The following is a 23,842-nucleotide window of genomic DNA, read 5'->3' on the forward strand; positions in this document are numbered from 1 at the left end:
CTGTGACTTCTTGCTGTTCTTGTTGTTGTTCAGTCACTTAGTCATGTCCGACTCTTTGCAACCCCATGTACTGCATCATTCCAGGTTTCCCTGTCCTTCAGTGTCTCCTGGAGTTTGCTCAAACTCATGTCCATTGAGTCGATGATGCCATCCTACCATCTCTAACCTCTGTTGACCCCTTCTCCTACTCTCAATCTTTCCCAGCATCAAGGTCTTTTCCAATGAGTCAGCTCTTCACATCGGGTGGCCTAAGTATTACAGCTTCAGCTTCAGCCTCAGTTCTTCCAATGAATATTCAGGGTTGATTTCCTTTAGGATTGACTGATTTAATCTCCTTACTGTCCAGAGGACTCTCAGGAGTCTTCTCCAGCACAACAATTCAAAACATCTTCTTTGGCAGTCAGCCTTTTTTATGTTCCAACTCTCACATCCATACATTACTACTGGAAAAACCATACCTTTGACTAGATGGACCTTTGTCAGTCAAGTGATGTGTCTGCTTTTTAATATGCTATCTATGTTTGTCATAGCTTTTCTTCCAAGGAGCAAGCGTCTTTTAATTTCATGGCTGCAGTGACTGTCCACAGTGATTTTGGGGCACAAGAAAATAAAGTCTGTCATTGTTTCCACTTTTCCCCCACCTATTTGCCATGAAGTGATGGGACTGGAGCCCATGATCTTCGTTTTTTGAATGTTGATTTCAAGCCAGCTTTTCACTGTCCTCTTTCACCTTCATCAAGAGGCTCTTTAGTTCCTCTTTGCTTTCTGCCATATGGGTAGTGTCATCTGCGTATCTGAGATTATTGATATATCTTCTGGCAATCTTGACTCCAGCTTGAGCTTTGTCCAGCCTGGAATTTCATATGATGTACTCTGCATATAATTTAAACAAGCAGGGTGTCCATAAACACCCTTGACGTACTCCTTTCCCAATTTTGAACCAGTCCATTGTTCCACATGTGGTTCTAACTGTTGCTTCTTGAGCTGCATAGAGGTTTCTCAGGAGGCAGGTAAGGTCATCTGGTATTCCCATCTCTTTAAGAATTTTCCACAGTCTGTTGTGATCCTTTCAAAACTACGTTGAATAAAAGTGGCAAGAATGCACACCTTTGTCTTATTTCTGATCTTAGGGGAAGTGATTTCAGTTTTTTGCCATTGAGAATGATGTTTTCTGTGGGTTTGCCACATATGGCCTTTATTATGTTGAGGTAGGTTCCCTCTTTGCCCAGTTTCTGGAGAGTTTCCATCATAAATTAGCATTGAATTTTGTCAGAAGTTTTTCTACATCTATAAGATGATCATATGGTTTTTATTCTTCAATTTGTTAATATGGTTTATCATGTTGATTGATTTGCACATATTGAAGAATACTTACATCCCTGAGATAAATCCTACTTAACCATGGTTTATGATCCTTTTAATGTGTTTTTAGATTCTGTTTGCAGTATTTTGTTGAGGACTTTTGTGTCTGTATTCATCAATGATATTGGTCTATAATTTTCTTTTTTTTGTGATATCTCTGTGTGGCTTTGGTATCACAGTGATGGTGGCCTCACAGAATGAACTTGGGAGTGTTCCATCTTCTGCAATTTTTTGGAAGACTCTGAAAAGGATAAGTGTTAATTCTACTCTAAATGTTTGATAGAATTTTCCTGTGAAGCCACCTGATCCTGGACTTCTGTTTGTTGGAAGATTTTTAATCACAGTTTGAATTTTATTACTTGTGATTGGTCTGTGCATATTTTCTATTTCTTCCAGAAGGGTTTAGTCTCAGAAGGTTGTACCTTTCTAAGAATGTGTCCATTTCTTCCAGGTTGTCCATTTTATTTGCATCATTGCCTGTAGTTGTCTCTTATGATATTTTGTATTTCTGTGGTATCAGCTATAATGACTTCTAATTTTGAATCATTTTATGTTAAAAATATATGAGAAGTTTATCTTCAATTTTAAAATTTAGCAAGTTTTTAAAGCCCATAGTATCTTAGGCTGCTCTGGCAAGTATATGGAATGCAGATCAAGGAAAGTCAACATCTAGTGGCACTCAGATCTGGCCTAAACACATCAAGAACTCTGAATCCATTTCTCGGTTCCACAGTTTAAGTTGAAATCAGAAGGAAAAATTGAGTATACAGGCAAAGATAGGAATCTTTAAACCATCTCATAAAGAATAAAAAATGTTATGAAAGGATTATTTGAAGGAATAGAAGACACAGGGACTATCTCAGTCATTCAGTGCCAACTGTAGGTAAGTAGGGGCTACATCAAGAAAAGGAAAAACTTTCCATAATTATGGCTATTCCATTGCAGATCATATCTCCTGTATCTGTGCCTGTGTAAACAGGCACATCAAGCTAATCTTGTACAAAACTCAATTGTATTTTCCCAGCCACAAATGTACTTTCTTATATACACACTCACTATTTGATTCTGTTAACGGTGTGATCCTCCTTTCAGTCAAAGATAGAACTCAGCTCATTCTCACCACCACTCTTCTTCTAACACCAAAGTCAATCTACGTTTGAAGATTTGTTTGGAAGTTCATGAAGAGGGCACAGCTACTCCTATACCCTGGGAAGAGTAAGCCCCTTCTGTCTATAAGATGTTAACTTTCAGAAGAAATGCCTGCTCATCCAGATCACTAGGATCAATTCTAGAGATCAAAGTGCCCTCTCTATATCCTCCTGTTATACATTGCTGGAAATTTTACCTCCAGACGTGTTCAGTGCATCCCCATTTCTTAATTTCAATTGCCATTATTGAAGTTTAGGCATTTATTAGCATTTCTCTACTGTGATGGTTTCCCATTAGCCTCCTTGCCTATATAGATCTCCTCATCTTTCTTCCATTGTTCAAAGTGTTTTCAGGTTTATCCTTCTGAGTCATAGATACTATCATTCTGAGCCCTTCATACCCCCACTTAACTTTGGAGAGCTTACCACTACCATCAGGATAAAGCCAGACTTGTTGGCATGGTAGTCAGTGCCCTTCATGGTCCACGCCCAGCCAGCTTCCTAGCCTCATCTGTGGCCACTCTGCTCTGGTTAAGCCAAAGCACTCGAGGTTCCCAGAATACAACATATTCTTCTGGTCCTCTCTGACCTTGAACATGCTCTCCTAGCTTCTCAGAAGGTCTTCTTTCTCTTCTCCAACATTGAAAGTACGTATCTGTCCATGGCCAGAAGATTTATTGTAAAGTGCTATCCGTATGAAAAGAAGCCAAATGGTTTGATTTCACCATCATCTTTATTATCAGTATTTATTATTACAGTATAAAGGAATTAAAAAGTCATCCCTGACAGCTAACACAATCCTTGGTGTGTAGTAAGTACCCAAAAAAACATTTGTTAGATGTACATAGAACATATAAATAATGACTAAAATGTCTCATGTTAATTTCTAATGAAACAACAGGAAGAATAATCCAGCTTTATGGAGGAAAGTGATGCTGCTTTATGTTACATTTGAGATGCTAGTAAGATAACCAAAAGACATACTCTTATTTTTAAGAATAGTGGCAAGCTAATGCAAGTACATAAAGAGAGGCAAAGTAGACCAAAAAAGAGAAGAAAATAATATCAAGAAAGAGCAGAAAATCATAAGATACAGGTATTTAAGAGAGAGATAAAGAGTTAAATATGAAAAGGAGGGATGTGAATGCTTCCCAAGTGTGAGCGAAGAGTGAAATAGAATATTGAAAATACATCAGGAGGTATTTTAGTGATGGATGGAACCTGACAAGTAACATTAAATTAGTGTTAACAGTTTGTTAATAAAAGACACCAAAAAACTTTTGTGCTCTCCATTAAAATAATATAGTCTTAATATTACAACATTTTGGAAAAAACCACTTATCTTCCCTCTCACTGCTTCAGAGAAGGAGAAAATTAAAAAGCCATTTATCACCAGCTAGGTCCTTTGTTTTCCATGTATAATAAAACAATTTCAAATCAGATGCTCAAAATTTTGTTTCAATTTTACGCAGCAATAGGAAAGCATCTTTCAGAACCATTCAAATGCCATCATTTCAGCACCATTTCTTAGGCAACAGCTAAGGAGTCTCTCACTTGGAGAACATTCTTAGGAAAGAGACTGTGCTGTTCTCTGGCTCGATTTTATTCAATGACAGCATGATTTAGAAAGGCAATGGGGCTGTTGCCTCTTTCTTAGCCTTAAAAAGTCTTGGTGAGATTTGCCTCCGCAGGCACCTGATTTGGCACCTCAGGCAAGCTGCCTAAGTACAGAGTTGATGCCACAGATGTCCTACCACGTGACCAGGACTTCTTCCCCCCAGGGGCTGTGACACGATTTTGAGCCTTCTTTAGTCTCACCGTACTCACCATGTGTTGTCACTTAAATCCTCACAAATGTCCTGGGGTCAGTAATGAAGTGGTGTGGATAGGTCAGAGAAGGACCTCTATTGAATGATTTCATTTTTAAAATTATCTTCAAAACACAGTGGCATGGAAGTTGAATATACATGGTAAAACTACCAGGTAGTACTTTTTGCAAAAAAAAAAAAATATGTGTGTGTGTGTGTGTATATATATATATATGTGTATATATATATATCAATGCTCTTCAGTACAAGTTAAGTAGTTCCTAACAGAATGTGATGTGTTAGGCCCACTACATGGACTAATCAAGAGATTTGATTTCTCTCTTCTGAAATGTAACATGGTTTTTCTCAGAGGAGCAAGCACTTTGAAGCTGACAAACCTGTTTCCTACTTTTGCTGCCTGCTATCTGTGGTACCCTGAGCCTTCATTTACTTTTTCTCAAAAAGGGGCATAATATCTAGTTTTCAAAGTTGATAGATAATTTAAAAGAGAAAGCATCGGGCCTTACAGATAGGTGGAACTCAATCCTGGGTATCCATTGTTCAAAAAGATATCTATGAAGCCTCTTCTGTGGGCCAGCCTGGGGCTGAAAATGTACAGATGGGTAAGCCCTACTCCTTGCTCTGAGAGCACACACAACATAAGAGGAAAAACAGGCATGCATGATAAGTGGTGGTGATTCTCAGCCGTTGGTGCTGTTCTGCATACATGGGAAGCCGAACTGGGGAGGTGGAAAGGTGTATCATAGAATGCTTCACAGAAGATGTGCTTGACACAGTCTAGAAAAATGATAGATCCAGTGAGAAGGATGGCCATATGTGGGTAGGTTTGTTTGTTTGTTTTCTTCCAGGCAAAGACCATTCCAGACTTTTACCCCTCAAGTGTTGAAAGCTTTAAGAGTTTTGTTATTTGTGTTTAATTTAAAATGTGTGTTTTTATTGAAGTATAGTTATTTAAATGTTATTTAAATGTTTCAAGTATAGAGCAAAGTGATTCACATATATATATATGAATATACATACATGTATATATTATATATGAATTTTCACATTCCTTTCAAGTATAGAGTAAAGTGATTCACACACACACATATATATTTATGAATCTACAGGTATATATATTCTGTTTCAGATTCTTTGCCACTATAGATAATTACAAGATATTGACTATAATTACCTGTGCTATGCAATGGGTCCTTCTTTTTGATCTATTTTATATTTAGTTGTTGTTCTTGTTGCTGAGTTATGTTCAACTCTTTGTGACCCCCATGGACTGCAGCATGCCAGGCTTCCCTGTTCTTCACTGTCTCGCAGAGTCTGTTCAAACTCATGTCCTCTGAAGCGGTGATGCTATCCAACTATTGCATCCTCTAGTACTCCCTTCTCCTCCTGTCCTTAATCTTTCCCAGTATCAGGATCTTTTCCAACCAGTTAGCTCTTCAAATCAGGTGCCCAAAGTATTGCAGCTTCAGCATCAGTCCTTCCAATGGATATTCAGGGTTGATTTCCTTTTTCACTCTCCTCATTGACCCTCATCAAGAGGCTGTTTAGTTCCTCTTTGCTTTCTGCCATTAAATTTGTATCACCTGCATATCTGAGGTTGTTGGTATTTCTCCCGGCAATCTTGATTCCAGCTTGTAACTCATCCAGCCTGGCATTTCTTGTGATTTACTCTGCACAGAATTTAAATAAGCAGGGTGACAATATACAGCCTTGACGTACTCCTTTCCCAGTTTTGAACCAGTCCATTGTTCCATATCCAGATCTAATTGTTGCTTCTTGACCTGCATACGGGCTTCTCAGGAGGCAGGTAAGATGGTCTGGTATTCCCATCCCTTTAAGAATCTTCCACAGTTTGTTGCGATCACACAGTCAAGGGCTTTAGCATAGTCAGTGAACCAGAAGTAGATATTTTTTTCTGAAATTCCCTTGCCTTTTCTATGATCCAAAAGATGTTGGCAGTTTGATCTCTGGTTCCTCTTCCTTTTCTAAATCCACCTTGGACATCTGGAAGTTCTGATTCACGCACTGTTGAAACCTAGCTTGGAGGATTTCGAGCGAGACCTTGCTAGCATGTGCAACAAGTGCAACTGTGCAGTAGTTTGAACACTCTTTGACATTGCCTTTCTTGGAGAGTGGCATGAAAACTGACCTTTTCCAGCCCTGTGGTCCCTGCTGAGTTTTCCAAAGTTGCTGACATACTGAGTCATCTTTTAGGATTTGAAATAGCTCAGATGAAATTCCATCACCTCCCACTAGATTATATTTAGTAGTATGTATCAGTTAATCAAAAATTCCCAATTTATCCCTCCCTCCCTCTCCCCTTTGGTAACCATAAATGTTTTTGTGACTGTGAGTCTATTTCTCTTTTGTAGATAAGTTCATTTGTATCATCGTTTTAGATTCGACATCTAAGTGCTATATTTATCTTTCTCTGTCTGCCTTCAGTTAGTATGATGATCTCTAGGTCTATCCATGTTGCTACAAATGGCATTATTTCATTATTTTTTATGGCTGAGTAGTATTACATTGTATGTGTGTATTGTGTGTGTATGTGTGAATTTGGGGGGTGGGGGGGGTGGTGACCGGATGGCATGATCTTAGATCTTAGTTCCCTGACCAGGAGTTAAACTCACATCCATTGCAGTGGAGGCACAAAGTCTTAACCATTGGACCACCCGGGAAGTCCTGATACCACATCTTTATCCATGCATCTGTTCATGGACATTTAGGGTGCTTCCACATCTTGGCTGTTGTAAATAGTGCTACTGTGAACATGGGGCTGCATGTATCTTTTCAAATCAACGTTTCCATCTTTTCCAGACACATAACCAGGAATGGGATTTTCAGGTCATTTGGCAACCTTATTTTTAGTTTTTAATGAGCCTCTATACTGTTCTTCAGAATGGGTGTACCATCATACACTCCTACTGGCAGCCTAAGAGAGTCGCCTTCCCTCCATACCCTTCCAGCATTTATTACTTGTAGAGTTTTTGATGACTAATGAGAGGTTGGCACCTCACTGTAGTTTTGACTTGCGTTTCTCTAATAATTAGCAGTGCTGACTGTCTTTTCATGTGCCTGTTGGCCTTCTTTGCAGAAATGTCTATTTAGGTCCTCTGCCCATTTTTTGGTTTTTTGTTTTCATATATTGAGCTATGTGAGCTGTTTGTGTATTTTGGAGATTAATCCCTTGTCAGTCCATTGTCTGTGAATATTTTCTCCCATTCTGTAGGTTCTTTAAATTTTGTTGATGGCTTCCTTTGCTGTGCAAAAGCTTTTAAGTTTAATTAGGTCCTTTTTGTTTACTTTTGTTTCCATTACTCTAGGAAACAAATCCAAAAAACAAGAAAAAAAAAAAAAAACATTGCTCCAATTTAGGTCAAAGAGTTTTCTGCCTATGTTTTCCTCTATGAGTTTTATAGTGTTGGTCTTACATGTAGGTCATTTGGGGTTTATTTTTGTATATAGTGTTAGAGAATGTTCTGATTTCATTCTTTTACATGTAGCTGTCCAGCTACCACCTACCGGAGAGACTGTCTTTTCTCCATGGTATATTCTTGCCTCCTTTATTGGAGATTAATTGACCCTACGTGAGTGGGTTTATTTCTGGACTTTCAATCCTGTTGCATTGCTCTTTGTGTCTGCTTCTGTGCCGGTACTGTACTGTTTGGTTACTGAAACTTTGTAAAACAGCCTGAGATCTGGGAACATGGTTCTTCCAGCTCTCTTCTTTTTCAAGATTGCTTTGGTTAGTAGCAGTTTTTTGTATTTCCATACAAGTTTTAAAATTTTTAGTTTTTCTGGGGAAAATATCATTGATAATTTTACAGGGATTGCATTGAATCTGTATATAGCTTTGCATAGTATAGTCATTTTCACAATATTGATTCTTCCAATCCAAGAACATGCTACATCTCTCCATCTGTTTAGGTCATCTTTCATTTCTTTCATCAACATCTTATAGTTTTCAGAATATACCTCTTTAACCTCATTATGAAGCTTTATCCCTAGGTATTTTATTCTGATACAATGGTAAAAGGGACTGCTTTCTTAATTTCTCTCTCTGATCTTTTGTTATTAGTGTATAGAAATGCAACAGCCTTCTGTATATTAATTTTGTCTCCTGCAACTTTATTGATGGGGCCTAGTCATTTTCTGGTGGTGCCTTTAGGGTTTTCTCTGTATTATCATAATATTTTATATAATATTATATAAATTTATTATCATTATCTGAAAACAGTGACAGTTTTACTTCATCCTTTCCAATTTGGATACTTCTTACTCCTTTTTCTTCCCTGATTGTTGTGGGTAGGATTTCCAAAACTATTAGTACATTAAATACAGTGGTGAGATTAGACATCCTTGTCTTCTTCCTAATCACAGAGGGAATACTTTTAGTTTCTCACCATTGAGCTTGCTGTTAGCTGTGCGTTTGTCACATATGGCCTTTATTATGTTGAGGTATGCTCTCTCTATGCTCACTTTCTGGAGAGTCTTATCACAAATGCGTGTTGCAGACGTAGAGAACAGACTTGCTGACAGAGTCGGGGAAGGAGAGGATGGGACAAATTGAGAACGTATCATTGACATACATACATGACCATGTGTAAAATAGAGAGCTGGTGGGAGACTGCCATATAACACAAGGAGCCCAGCCTGGCACTCTCTGATGACCTAAAGGGGAAGGGTAGGGGTGTGGGAGGAAGTCTCAAGAGAGAGGAGACATACGTACGTGTGTGTGTGTGTGTGTGTGTGTGTGGTTATAACTGATTCACAATGTTCTACGACAGAAACCAACACAACATTATAAAGCAATTATCTTCCAGTTAAAAATTTAAAATAAATGGTGTTGCATTTTTTTCAGAAGCTTTTTCTGCATCTACTGAGAAGATCATATGATCTTTATTCTTCAGTTTGTTAATGTGGTGTATCACTAATTGATTTGTGGATATTGAATTATTCTTGCCTCCCTGGGATAAATCCCACTTGATTCTTTTAATGCATTGTTGGGTTGGGTTTGGTCTTACTCTGTTGAGGATTTTTGTGTCTATGTTCATCAGTGATATTGGCCTGTAATATTCTTTTCTTGTGGTGTCTTTGTCTGGCTTTGGTATCAGGGTGATGGTGGGCTTGTAGAATGAGTTTGGGAGTGTTCCTTCCTCCACAACTTTTTGGAGAGAGTTTCATAAGGATGTGTGTTATTTCTTCTCTAAATGTTTGATAGAATTTGCTTGAGAAGCCACATGGTCCTGAACTTTTGTTTGTTGGGAGTCTTTCTACTTATTCAGTATCAGTTCCGGTACTTGGTATGTTCATATTTTGTTTTTCCTTCTGACTCAGTCTTGGAAGATTGTACCTTTCCAAGAATTTGTCCATTTCTTCTAGGTTGTCCATGTTATTGGCATAGAGTTGCTCACAGTAGTCTCTTGTGATCCTGTTTCTGTGGTGTCACCAATAATTTATCCTTTTTCATTTCTCATTTTATTGATTTGATCCCTCTACCTTTTTTTCTTGATGAGTCAGACAAAAGGTTTATCAATTTTGCTTATCATTTCAAAGAACCAGCTTTTAGTCTCATTGATATTTTTTTTAAGTTTCTATTTCATTTATTTCTGCTCTGATCTCTACAGTGTCTTTCCTTCTACTAACTTTGTGTTTTGTTTGTTCTCCTTCCTCTACTTGTTTTAGGTGTAAGATTAGGTATTGAGATTTTTCTTGTTTTCTGAGGTAAGCTCGTATCACTATAAATGCCCCTCTTAGAACAGCTTTTGTTATGTACCATAGGTTTTGGATTGTCGTTTTTTAATTTTCATTTGTCTCTAGGTATATTTTTATTTTCTCTTTGATTTCTTCAATGATCCATTGGTTATTTAGCAGCATATTGTTTATTCTCCATGTGTTTGTGTTTTTGCATTTTTTTTTCTTGTAGTTGATTTCTAGTCACAAAGCATGTAGCGGGAAAAGATACTTGACAAGATTTCAGTTTTCTTAAATTTACTGAGGCTTGTCTGTGGCCTAGCATGTGATCTTTCCTGGAGGATGTTCCAAGTGTACTTGAAAAGAAAGTGTATTTTGCTGCTTTCAAGCGGAATGCTCTATAAATATCAGTTAAGTCAGTTTGGTCTGCTATTTGAGGTCTGTGTTTCCTTATTGATATTTTATTTGGATGATCCATCCATTGATGTAAGTGGGGTATGAGGGTACCCTACTAGCATGGTGTTACTGTGGATTTCTCCTTATACACATGATAGTATTTGCCTTATATACTGAGATGTTCCTATATCGGGTACATATGTATTTACAATTGTCATATCTTCTTCTTGGATTGATCCCTTGATCATTATTTAGTGTCCTTCTTTGTCTCTTATAATTACTTTAAAGTCTTTTTTGTGTAAGTATTGCTACTCCAGCATTCTTGAGTTCCATTTGAATGGAATACCTTTTTCCATTCCTTCACTTTCAGTATGTATGTGACTCTCTTGTAGTCAGCATATATATGGGTCTTGTTTTTGTATTCATTCGACCAGTCTGTGTCTTTTGTTTGGAGCATTTCGCCTATTTACATTTATGGTAATTATTGACATGTATGTCCTTATTGAAATTTTGTTAATCATTTTGTATTTCTTTTTGTAGTTTTTTTTTTTTTTCTTTTGGTCTCTCATCCTGTGGCTTGATGACACTCTTTAGTGCTATATTTGGATTCCTTTTCCTTTTTTGTGTGCATCTATTGTAGGTTTTTTATTTATGGTTACCATGAGGTTTTTATATAGCAGTCTATATATATACACACACACACACATACATGCTGTTTTAAATTGCTGACATCTTTATTGCAAATATATTTTAAACACCCTACATATGTACTCTCCTCCCCTTATGGTTACTATTTTTGAAATACTTTACTTCTAATTGTTTTGTGTATTCCCTAAATGCGTATTGTGTTTACAGATGATTACACTACTTTTGTCTTTTAACACCCCTCCTAGCTTTGTGTGGATTATTTCCTACCTTTACGGTATGTTTGCTTTTACCAGCACTCTCTCTCCTTCCATACTTTTCTGGTTTCTGATTGTGGCCTTCTCTTTTTTTCCAGAGAATTTCCTTTAACTTTTGTTGTAAAGCTGGTTTAGTGGTGGTGAATTCTTTTAGCTTTTGAAAGCTTTAAGTTTAAGCTGTGCTTTCTTCCCTTGGTTCTTTTCACGACACTTCTCAGAATGCCTTCTGGCTACCCTCTCTGTCGGAGGAGGTAGAATAGCCAGGCCGAACTTTCTTAAGTCATAGTGGATCTAGCAACATGATATGTATGTAGCCAATAATATTGAAAGGATGGAACCTACTGGTCCCAAGGGGAAGATATTCGGTGTGGTGTTTGGTGTTTTTTTTAAATATTTATTGTCACTATCAGGTAACTTCTAATACCCACTGCAGGTACCGCTTAAATGTAGCCATCATATAATAACAAAAATTTCCTTGCATCCATAGGTCTTGACTCTCAGATGATTCAACATATTTATCTTAGTAGAGTAAAAGAGTAATTTCATATTGTAAAAAGCTTTGTTTATTCCAAATTTACATGCTAGGAGAAACTAGCTATTTTGCATGTGTAATAGGAAAGTAGTCAAATTGTATGAGCACTTCATGATACCTTTTGTACTTAATCTATCCCTGAAACTTTAAAAAGGACATTATTGGAATAATTTAGGGCAGGATATTAAAGTAATTAGTTTAAGGTAGTGATAAGTAAAGTTAGATTACTGAATAATTCTTTGTTTTCATTATAAGGGCCAGGTTAATGGTGAGGAAGCTATTAATAGTTCCAGTTACTCATTAATCTTGGTTAGTAGGCATTATTGATCTTTACCCAAGAAATATGGGTACTCTAGAAACCAGTGGAAGATAAATAGTAAATGAAAAAAAGATTGAACAGTTTAAACAAAAGAAATACAATTAGCAGATAAACCTATAGAAAAAAAAGTCCTTCTCATTAATAAATACTTTTATGTATATGGAACATCATTTTGTACCTATTATGTTATCAGTGTTTTTTTAATTATAATATCAGTGCTTTTAAGATTGTGGTGAAAATGACACATATTTTTAGAAGCAATAAATGGTACAAACTTTTGAAAAATAATAACAAATCATAAAATATAACCTAATGAATGTTTCCATTTGGGGGAATACATTCAAAAGAAATTGTCAAGTATAAAGAAGTAATTGATATCGGTATGTTCATTGTAGCATTGTTTCTAATATTAAAGCAATAAAAATAACCCAAATAGCCAACTGTAAATGGATGATTAAATAAATTACATCTTCAGAGGCAGTAACATTATATAACACCAAAATAATAATTATGGAAACCTTACCAGAAAGGATGTAATACCAAGTAAGAGGGGAAAATGCAAATATGAAGTGCTACACAGTCTGTGTATATATAAAATGAGGTGAAACACATGTGGGCATACAGAGAGTCATTATCAGAGTTTAAACCACATATACTTGGGAACAAAAATAACTTGAGTGGGAATTCTGGCTCCATATTTGAAAGCTGTTGTTTTCTGACACGTTGTTTAAGTTCTATATGCTTTGTTTCTTATATATAAAATGGGGATACTCATAACTACCTTATAGGACAGCTCTGAGAATTAGGTGATTCTGTAAAGTCTGAGACAAGACAGTGGAATTATATGTGAATTTATCTTCTTTGAGTTTTTAAAATAGTTTATTCATTTTACTTTCCACTGGGTCTTCACTGCTGCATGCAGGCCTTCTCTAGTTGCAGTGAATGGGGGCTTCTCTTTGTTGTGGTGCATGAGCTTATTGTGGTGGTTTCCAGGTTGAGAAGGGCTTCCCTGATAGCTCAGTTGGTAAAGAATCAGCCTGCAATGCAGGAGACCCCGGTTCGATTCCTGGGTTGGGAAGATCTGCTGGAGAAGGGATAGGCTGCCACTCCGGCATTCTTGGCCTTCCCTCGTGGCTCAGCTAGTAAAGAATCCACCTGTAATGCGGGAGACCTGGGTTTGACCCCCCAGGTCAGGAAGATCCCCTGGAGAACGGAAAGGCTACCTACTCCAGTATTCTGGCCTGAAGAATTCAATGGACTGTATAGTCCATGGAGTCGCAAAGAGTCGGACACGACTGAGCAACTTTCACTTCACTGCACTTCCAGGTTGAGAAGCACAGGCTTTAGGCACATGAGCTTCAGCAGTGTGGCATGTGGCCTCAGTAGTTCAGCTTCTTTAGCATTAGCGGTTAGGGCATAGACTTGAATTACTGTGATATTGAATGCTTTGCCTTGGAAACGAACTGAGATTATTCTGTCACTTTTGAAATTGCAACCAAGTACTGTACTTTGGATTCTTTTGTTGACTATGAGGCTATTCCATTTCTTCTAAGAGATTCTTACCCACAGCAGTAGATATAATAGTTATGTGACTTAAATTCACCCCTACAAAAAGTATTGATGTTTACTCTGCCATCTCCTATTTGACCACTTCCAATTTACCTTGATTCATGGACCTAACATTCCAGATTCCTATGCAGTATTGCTCTTTACAGCATCAGACTTTACTTCCATCACCAGTCACGTCCACAGCTGGGTGTTATTTTTGCTTTGGCTCCGTCTCTTCATTCTTTCTGAAGATATTTCTCCACTCTTCTCCAATAAGCATGTTGAGTAGCTACTGACCTGGGGAGTTCATCTTTCAGTGTCCTATCTTTTTGCCTTTTCATACTGTTCATGGGGTTCTCAAGGCAAGAATACTGAAGTGGTTTGCCATTCCCTTCTCAGTGGACCACATTTTGTCAGACCTCTCCACCATGACCCGTCCATCTTGGGTGGCCCTACACGGCATGGCTCATCATTTCACTGAGTTAGCAAGACTGTGATCCATGTGTTCAGTTTGGTTAGTTTTCTGTAGTTGTGGTTTTTATTCTGCCTGCCCTCTGACGGACGAGGATAAGAGTCTTGTGGAAGCTTCTTGACGGGAGGGACAGGCTGTGAGGAAACTGAGTCTTACTCTAGTGGGTATGGCCATGCTCCGTAAATCCTTATTTCAGTTTTCTGCTATGGGTGGGGCTGTGTTCCTTCCCTGTAGTTTGGCCTGAAGCCAAACTATGACAGGGGTAACAGGGACCTCCTCCAAAAGGACTCAGGTCAGCATGTCGTGCCTCCCGGGACTGGTGCAGTCAGTATCCCTGACCCCGAAGCAGACCACTGTCGACCCAAGCCTGCACCGGAGACTCCCAAACACTCGCAGGCAAGTCGGGCTCAGTCTCTTGTGGGGTCACTGCTCCTTTCTCCCGGGACCTGGTATGCACATGGTTCTGTTTGTGCCCTCCAGGAGCCTCTCTTTCCCCAGTCCTATGGGAGTTCTGGAATCAAATCCCACTGCCCTTCAAAGTCAAATTTCCCAGGGGTTCTCGGGCCCTTTGCCAGATCCCCAGGTTGGGAGACCTGTTGTGGGCCCTAGAATTTTGGCAACAGTGTGAAAACGCTTTGCTATAACTGTTCTCCAGTTTGTGGGTCGTCTGGTCGGTGGCTCTATAGTGGGGCTGACAGAGACCTCTTCCACGAGGACTGAGCCACCCGCCACGACTTCCGGGACTGCTGGAGCCGGGGCCCCTGTCCCGCGGCTGACCCATGCCTCTGCAGGGGACACGCAGACACTCACAGGCAGGTCTGGCTCAGTCTCTTGTTGGATCCCTGCTTCCTCTCCCTCGGTCCTGTTGTGCATAGGGCTTTCTTTGCTCCCTCCAGGCATCTCTGAGGTTTGATTTTTTTTTTTTCCATTTATTTTTATTAGCTGGAGGCTAACTACTTTACAATATTGTAGTGGTTTTTGTCATACATTGACATGAATCAGCCATGGTTATACAGAGTGAAGTAAGCCAGAAAGATAAAGACCAATACAGTATACTAACACATATATATGGAATTTAGAATGATGGTAACGATAACCCTATATGAGGTTTGATTTTAAACACAATTGAGCCCCTCCTACATTCTTGTTGGGGCTTCTCCTTTGCCCTTGGACATTGGGTTATCTTTTTTTGGTGGGATCCAACATTTTCCTGTCAATGGTTATTCGGCAACTAGTTGCGATTTTGGAGTTCTCGCACGAGATAAGCACACATCCTTCCATGCCAGCATTTTGCAAGTTCACACAAAATAGTATCATCTGCATATCTGAGGTTGTTGATATTTCTCCCAAAAATCTTAAATCCAGCTTGTGATTCATCCAGCCTGGCATTTCATATGATGTACTCTGCATAGAAGGTAAGTAAACAGGGTGACAATATATAGCTTTGACAAACTCCTTTTCCAATTTTGAACCAGTCTGTTGTTCCATGTCCAGTTCTAACTGTTGCTCCTTGACCTGCATACAGGTTTCTCAGGAGGCAGGTCAGATGGTCTGGTATGCCCATCTTTTGAAGAATTTTCCACAGTTTGTTGTGATCCACACAATCAAAGGCTTTAGCATAATGAAGCAGTAGATGTTTTTCTGAAATTCCCTTGTTTTTTCTATGATCCAACAGATGTTGGCAATTTGATCTCTGGTTCCTCTGCCTTTTCAAAATCCAGCTTGTACATCTGGAAGTTCTCCGGTCACATACTGCTGAAGTATAGCTTGGAGGATTTTGAGCATGACCTTGTTAGCATGTGAAATGAGTGCAACTGTGCAGTAGTTTGAACATTCTTTGGCACTGCTTTTCTTTGGGAATTGAATGTGTAAAATAGTAGGACCTTATTATTTATCTATTTTAGGTATAGTAGTTTATATCTGCTAATCCCAAAGTCCTAGTTTACACCTTCTGCCTCTTTTTCCCTTTGGGAACTATAAGTTTGTTTTTAATTTCTGTGAATCTGTTTCTGTTTTGTAAATAAGTCCATTTGTATCATTTTTTAGATTCCACTTGTAAATGGTATCATATTTATTTTTTCCTCTCTGATTAACTTCATTTAGTATGATAATCTCTAGGTCTTCCCATGTTGCTGTGAATAGCATTATTTCATCCTTTTTTTATGGATAAGTAATACTATTATATGTACACACCACATCTTTATCTTTTCATCTGCTGATGAACATGTAGAGTGCTTCAATGTCTTGACTACTGTAGTGCTGCTATGAACATTGGGGTGCATGTACCTTTTTGAACTAGAGTTCTCTCTGAATGTATGCCCAGAAGTGGGATTGCTGGATCATATTGTAACTATTTTTTTAGTTTTTTTTGTTTATTTGTTTTTAGTTTTTAAAAGAACCTCCATATTGTTCTCCGTAGTGACTGTACCAGTTTACATTTTTCACCAACAGTGTAACAGGGTTTCCTTTTCTCAACATCTTCAGCAGCATTTGTTATTTGTAGACTTTTTGATGATAGCCATTGTGATTGGTGTGAGGTGATACCTCATTATAGTTTTGATTTGCATTTCCCTAATAATTAATGATGCTGAGCATCTTTTCCTGTGCCTGTTGGCCATTTACGTGTGTTCTTTGGAAACATGTCTATTTAGGTAATTTGCTCTCTTTTTTGACTTTTTATACTGGGATATAGTTGACTAACAATGTTCTGAAAGTTTCAGATGTACAACAAAGTAATTCAGTTGTAGATATACATGTATCTATTTTTCATTTTTTTCCCTTTGTTACACAATTTTTTTTTTCATTTATTTTTATTAATTGGAGGCTAATTACTTTACAATATTGTAGTGGGTTTTGCCATGCATTGACATGAATCAGCCATGGATTTATATGTGTTCCCCATCCTAGCACTGAAACATGTATATTATCAAGTGTGAAACAGACTGCCAGCCCAGGTTGGATGCATGAGACAAGTGCTCAGGGCTGTTACACAATATGAAACAGAATTCCCTCTGCTATAGAGTTAAGTCCTTGTGGGTTATTCATTTTAAATGTAGTAGTGTATACATGTCAGTCCCAAACTCCATAACTATCCCTTCTTCCCCCACACTTCCCCCATGGTGACAATTTCTCGAAGTCTGTGAGACTATTTCAACTCCTGGAGTTTGCTCAAACTCATGTCCATAGAGTCAGTGATAATATCCAACCATTTCATCCTCTGTCGTCCCCTTCTCCCGCCTTCAGTGTTTGCCAGCATAGCTTTGACTATACAGACCATTGTCAGCAAAGTAATGTCTCTCCTTTTTAATATGCTGCCTAGGTTGGTCATAGCTCTTCTTCCAAGGAGTAAGCGTCTTTTAATTTCATGGCTGCAGTCAAAATATGCAGTGATTTTGGAGCCCCTCCCTGACCCCAGAAAAAAGCTGTCACTGTTTCCATTGTTTTCCCATCTATTTGCCATGAAGAGATGGGGCCAGATGCCATGATTTTAATTTTTTGAAGGTTTTTTTAAGCCAACCTTTTCACTCTCCTCTTTCACCTTCATCAAGAGGCTCTTTAGTTCCTTTAATGGCAGAAAGTGGTATCATTTGCATATCTAAGGTTATTGATATTTCTCACAGCAATCTTGAGGCCAGCTTGTGCTTCATCCACCCCAGTATTTCCCATGATGTACTCTGCATAGATAGTAAATAAGCAGGGTGACCATATACAGCCTTGACATGTTCCTTTCCCAGTTTGGAACCAGCCTGTTGTTCCATGTCCAGTTCGAACTCTTGCTTCCTGACCTGCATACAGATTTCTCAGGAGTCAGATCAGGTGGTCTGGTATTCCTATCTCTTGAAGAATTTTCCACAGTTTGTAGTGATCCACAAAAAGACTTTGGAATAGTCAACAAAGCAGTAGATATTTTTCTGGAATTTTCTCTTTTTTGATGAGCCAATGGATGTTGGAAATTTGATATCTGATTCCTCTGCCTTTTCTAAATCCAGCTTGAACATCTGGAAGTTCATGGTTCACATACTGTTGAAGCCTGGCTTGGAGAATTTTGAGCATTATTTGGTAGCATGTGAGATGAGTGCAACTGTGCAGTAGTTTGAGCATTCTTTGGCATTGCCTTTCTTTGGGAATGGAATGAAAACTGACCTTTTCCAGTCCTATGGCCACTGCTGGGTTTTCCACATTTGCTGGCATATTGAGTGCAACAGTTTCACAGCACTTTTAGGATTTGAGTTAGCTCAGCTGGAATTCCATCACCTCCACTAGCTTTGTCCATAGAGATACTTCCTAAGGCCCACTTGACTTCACACTCCAAGATGTCTAGCTCTAGGTGAGTGATCACATCATCATGGTTATCTGGGTCATAAAGATCTTTTTGTATAGTTCTTCTGTGTATGCTTGCCACCTCTTCTGAATATCTTCTGCGTCTGTTATTTCCATACCATTTTTGTCCTTTATTGTGCCCATCTTTGCATGAAATGTTCCCTTGGTGTCTCTAATTTTCTTGAAGAGATCTCTAGTCTTTCCCATGCTATTGTTTTCCTCTATTTCTTTGCATTGATCACTGAGGAAGGCTTTCTTATCTCTCCTTGCTATTCTTTGGAACCCTGCATTCAAATGTGTATATCTTTCCTTTTCTTCTTTGCCTTTCACTTCTCTTTTCTCAGCTATTTGTAAGGCCTCCCCAGATGACCATTTTGCCTTTTTGCATTTCTTTTTCTTGAAGATGATTTTGATCACCACCTCCTGTACAATGTTTCAAACCTCCACTGATAGTTCTTCAAGCACCCTGTCATTCAGATCTAATCCCTTGAATCTGTATGTCGCTTTCACTGTAAGGGATTTGACGTAGTTCAACTCAAAACGTCTTAGACACAGTAAATTCTAAAGAAGTGATAGCTGTTGTCACTGTATAATTGTAAGGGATTTGATTTAGGTCATACCTGAATGGTCTAGTGGTTTTCCCTACTTTCTTCAATTTAAGTCTGAATTTGGCAATAAGGAGTTCATGATCTGAGCCACAGTCAGCTCCCGGTCTTGTTTTTGCTGACTGTGTAGAGCTTCTCCATCTTTGGCTGCAAAAAATATAATCAGTCTGATTTTGGCATTGACCATCTGGTGATGTCCATGTGTAGAGTCACCCCTTGTGTTGTTGGAAGAGGGTGTTTGCTATGACCAGTGAGTTCTCTTGGCAAAACTCTGTTAGCCTTTGCCTTGCTTCATTCTGTACTCCAAGGCCAAATTTGCCTGTTACTCCAGGTAGCTCTTGACTTCCTACTTTTGCATTCCAGTTCCATATGATGGAAGAGATCTTTTTTTGGCGTTAGTTCTAGAAGGTCTTGTAGGTCATCCTAGAACTGTTCAGCACTAGTGTTTGGGGCATAGACTTGGATTACTGTGATACTGAATGGTTTGCCCTGCAAATGAACTGAGATCATTGTTTTGTTTTTTAGGTTGCACCCAAGTACTGCATTTCAGACTCTTTTGTTGATTATGAGGGCTACTCCATTTCTTCTAAGGGATTCCTGCCCACAGTAGTGGATGTAATGGTCATCTGCATTAAATTCACCCACTCCATTTTAGTTCACTGATTCCTAAAATGTCAGTGTTCACTCTTGCCATCTCCTGTTTGACCACTTCCAATTTACCTTGATTCTTGGACCTAGCATTCCAGGTTCCTATCCAGTATTGTTCTTTACAGCATCAGACTTTCATCACCAGACACATCCACAATTGGGCAATGTTTCTGCTTTAGTCCAGCCTCTTAATTCTTTATGGAGCTGTTTCTCCGTTCTTCCCTAGTAACATATTGGACACCTACCATCCTGCGGGTCTCATTTCCAGTGTCATATCTTTTTACTTTTTCATTATTTCTATGGGGTCCTCAATGCAAGAATACCGAAGTGGTTTGCCACTCCTTTCTGCAGTGAACCACATTTTGTCTGGCCCTGCCCTTCAGCCACAGTAAGTTCGATTTAGGTTCCTTTCACTTTTGCTTTTATTTCTATTGCCTCAGGAGACTGGCCTTAGGAAACATTGCTACAATTTACATCAGAGAATGTTTTGTCTGATTTCTGAGAGTTTTATAGATCCAGTCTTATTTTAGGTCTTTAATCTGTTTGGGGTTTATTTTTATATATGATATTAGAGGATGCTCTAAATTTTCTTTGCATGTAACTGTTCAGTTTACCCAGAACCACTTATTGAAGAGCCTCTTTTCTATGTTTGTGTTCTTCCCTCCTTTGTCGTAGATTCATTTTGACCATAAGTGCATGGGTTTATTTCCGGGCTTTCTATTCTGTTCCATTGATCCATATGTCTGTTTTTGATCAATATTGTCCTGTTTTTACTACTGTAGCTTTGTAGTATTGTCTGCAGTCTAGGAGAGTTAGGCATCCAGCTTTTTTCTTTTTCCTCAGGTTTACTTGGCAATTCTAGGTCTTTTCTAGTTCCATATAAATTTTAGGGTATTTTGATAAGGCCCACATTAAATCTATAGTTTGCTGTGGGTAGTTTGGCCATTTTAACAATGAGAATTTCTTTTAATTATCTTCAGTTTACATTATCAGCACTTTTTAGTTTTCAGCTTATAAGTCTCATCTTCTTGGTTCAGGTTCATTCCTGAGTTTTTGGGTTTTTTTTTTGGATGCAATTTTAAAAGGGTTTTTTGTTTTTTTACTTCACCTTTCTGGTATCTATTATTAGTAGAAAGAAATGCAACTGATTTCTGTATATTAACTTTGTATCCTGCGACTTCACTGAATTCACTGATGAGCTCTCGTAGTTTTTGGTGGCACCTTATTTTCTCTCTATAGTATCATTATCTGCATATGGTGACAATTTTCCTCCTTCCCTTCCAATTTGGATAACTTTTCTTTTTCCTCATCTGATTGTTATGGATGATTTCTATTAATTTTATAATGTTATTTTTACACTTTAATTTTATATTGCTCATCAAAGTTAGGGTATACTCACAAATCTCTACCTTGTGGCATTGACTTTATGGCTAACTGAACTGATCTAAATAGTTATGCTTATTTAGTATGAAACAGCTCAGAGTAGACACTCTGCTAAATCGTATTGGTTTATTTAATAAATACTTATGTAGCTTTTACCATGTAACAGGCACTGTCCTAAAATCTATGTTTATTGAATCCTCATAAGTACCCTATGAGGAACGTACTATTACAGAGAACTTTAAGAAGCTCAGTCCAGGTCCCAGTCGTCTGTATGACAGAGCTGGGATTTGAACTCGGGCAGTCTGGCTACGTGGTCCGGGCCTGAATGCTGCGCTTCCTTTCCATCACTCAGTCAAAACTCGTTCAGTGCCGTGACTGTTGCTCAGCATGAGGATGTCAGGAAACAAAGGACACAAGCCTTAACTTGAAGAAAACCATTCTCTAGATCTTAGCTGTTGTCACACATTCTGCTCCCTCAACCTCAGATAAATACTGCCCATGTCACAGTTAAACAGTCATCAGAGATACCTCTTCTCACCCATGATGATGAAAGTTTTGAATAAAAGTCTGCAACCTATATAGCTTGGTTCTCTGTGACAGTGGCAGTGTATTCACAGTATGTGCTAAGGAGTCTTAGAATAGTATGAAGACACCTTGTGTTCTACAAATATTTCACTCGAGTTTCACTCTGCTGCTGCTGCTGAGTCGCTTCAGTCGTGTCCGACTCTGTGCGGCCCCATAGACGGCAGCCCACCAGGCTCCTCCGTCCATGGGATTCTCCAGGCAAGAACACTGGAGTGGGGTGCCATTGCCTTCTCCCAAGTTTCACTCTACATATATATATATTTACATGAAAGTATACACACCTTCATAGACTATATGTATAATATATACATAACTAATGTTACAAATAATTTTTAAATACTACAAACTAAAATTACAGATTGAAATACATTTTATCGTATACTGTAACACAAAGGAAACTCACAATGCACTCCTTTTTGCTCTTAGTTGTAACTGTGCATCTCTGTATCTAACTGAAGAGTATTCTTAGTAAGGAAAAAAATCTTTAAAACAAAAAAATTACCACCATTTGGAAAGTGATAGTTAAGAAGGCGGCACTAGCATCAGTTTAGTTGCCACTTTAAGCATAGGTATTTACCACGTGACTTTGGGCAAGTTTCTAAGCACCCTGTACTTTAATTTCCTCATCTGTCAAATGGCACAGTACATACCTCACAGAGTTGTAAGAAATAAAGGATGTAAAAAGTATACTTAGAAAAGTAATTCAGGCAATAGGTGATCAATAAATGTTAGACACTATAATGTCTAGTACAACTACTCATCTATAAAATCAGTCTTACCTTGTTATCACACAAGCAAAATAAATACAAAATTACATTAAATTCTAACATCAATATGCAACTGAAAAATCCCATTTTTCAAGCTTTTATGTTCATTCAATAGCTGAATTATTTTTATTATTACAAATTTAAACTAATAAATTTATACTAATTAAATACTACAATTTTCAAATTTACTCTGTTTAAAGTTTTGTTAGAAAAAAAATGTGCATTTTTTAGAAATATATCATATTGCATCATAATGAAATTTGTTTCTATGCTCTACATTGTCTTATTCCAAGGGGAAAATAATTACCTCTTCCAAATATGTTTCTTTTCACAGTTACCCTTCATTTGAAGCTTGCTTTTTGAAAATATGTTGACATCAAATGATAAAGAAAAATTAACCCCTTACCTGGTAGAGTGTTTTATTTTGGTGGCTGATTCTGTTTATCAGCGAAGAACAGTTATTTAATCTCTACTGTGTTTCTTCTAAGATCGATTCTTTTTTTGACCACAGGCCTGATTAGAATGTGCGAAGATACTTTAAATGAATGACCTATATTTGTCTTTCTTTTCTTGCAGTCATTCCCAACATAGCACTGCAACCCGCCAGCCTTCAGTGACTCTCCAACGGGCCATCTCCCTGGAAGGGTAAGATAAGAATAATATAGAATCTTCTTTTAAGCCAAACTCTGCACCCTCATCACTTTGAGCATAAATTCCTTTTTCTTTCCTTCCTTCCACCCTCCCTCCCCACTTTGCTCCCATGTTTTCCTTTCTATTAGCAAATATCTCTGATGCTTTTGTTATATGCCAACTACTGAGCAAAGTACTACAATAAGTGAGAGCTCTTCTTTTCCTTCAGAGGGATCATTGCCTATTAAGAGTGACAGAAATATAGATAGCTACCTGTATATGGTATAAGCATCACACAGGACATGCATGTGAGGGATTAAGGAAGGATCCAGAAAGGATATTTGACTGAGAATGGGTAACAGAGAGGGAGGGGGAAACAGGTCAGGATGGTTTCAAAGAAGACCTAACACTCAAGCTAAGAATTGAAACATCTGTGGATATTGGCCTAACAGACATTTAAAGGAAAGGCACTCGCTACAGGAGAAAGAGCACATGAAGAACCATGAACACCTGTGAGGTGAGGTGGCCAAAGGCCACTGAAGTGCTTGAGCTCTGTGGCACAGGGCATGCGAGGCAGGAGATGGGAGTGGCAGTGTTGGCTGGCCTGGCTTACATATAGAGGACTTGGTATTTTGCATTTCTAAATTCCCACATCAGACAGAAGCTGAAGGGGCTAAGAAAAAGGGGCTAATATTTCCC

General features: G+C 38.3%; 1 protein-coding gene across 26 annotated transcripts in view; it reads left to right on the forward strand.

Annotated features, from left to right (window-relative positions):
- The window catches only part of DLG2 (discs large MAGUK scaffold protein 2), a 2,233,668-nt gene that overhangs the window by 1,744,455 nt on the left and 465,371 nt on the right, over positions 1-23,842 (forward strand). For all 26 annotated transcript variants that reach the window (XM_070457186.1, XM_070457179.1, XM_070457180.1 and 23 more), the window contains one exon: positions 23,090-23,158. In XM_070457186.1, coding sequence (XP_070313287.1) covers positions 23,090-23,158 — 69 coding nt within the window. The remainder of the gene's footprint in view (positions 1-23,089; positions 23,159-23,842) is intronic.

The sequence above is a fragment of the Odocoileus virginianus genome, chromosome 28 (genome assembly GCF_023699985.2).
Source record: "Odocoileus virginianus isolate 20LAN1187 ecotype Illinois chromosome 28, Ovbor_1.2, whole genome shotgun sequence".
Classification (NCBI taxonomy): domain Eukaryota; kingdom Metazoa; phylum Chordata; class Mammalia; order Artiodactyla; family Cervidae; genus Odocoileus; species Odocoileus virginianus.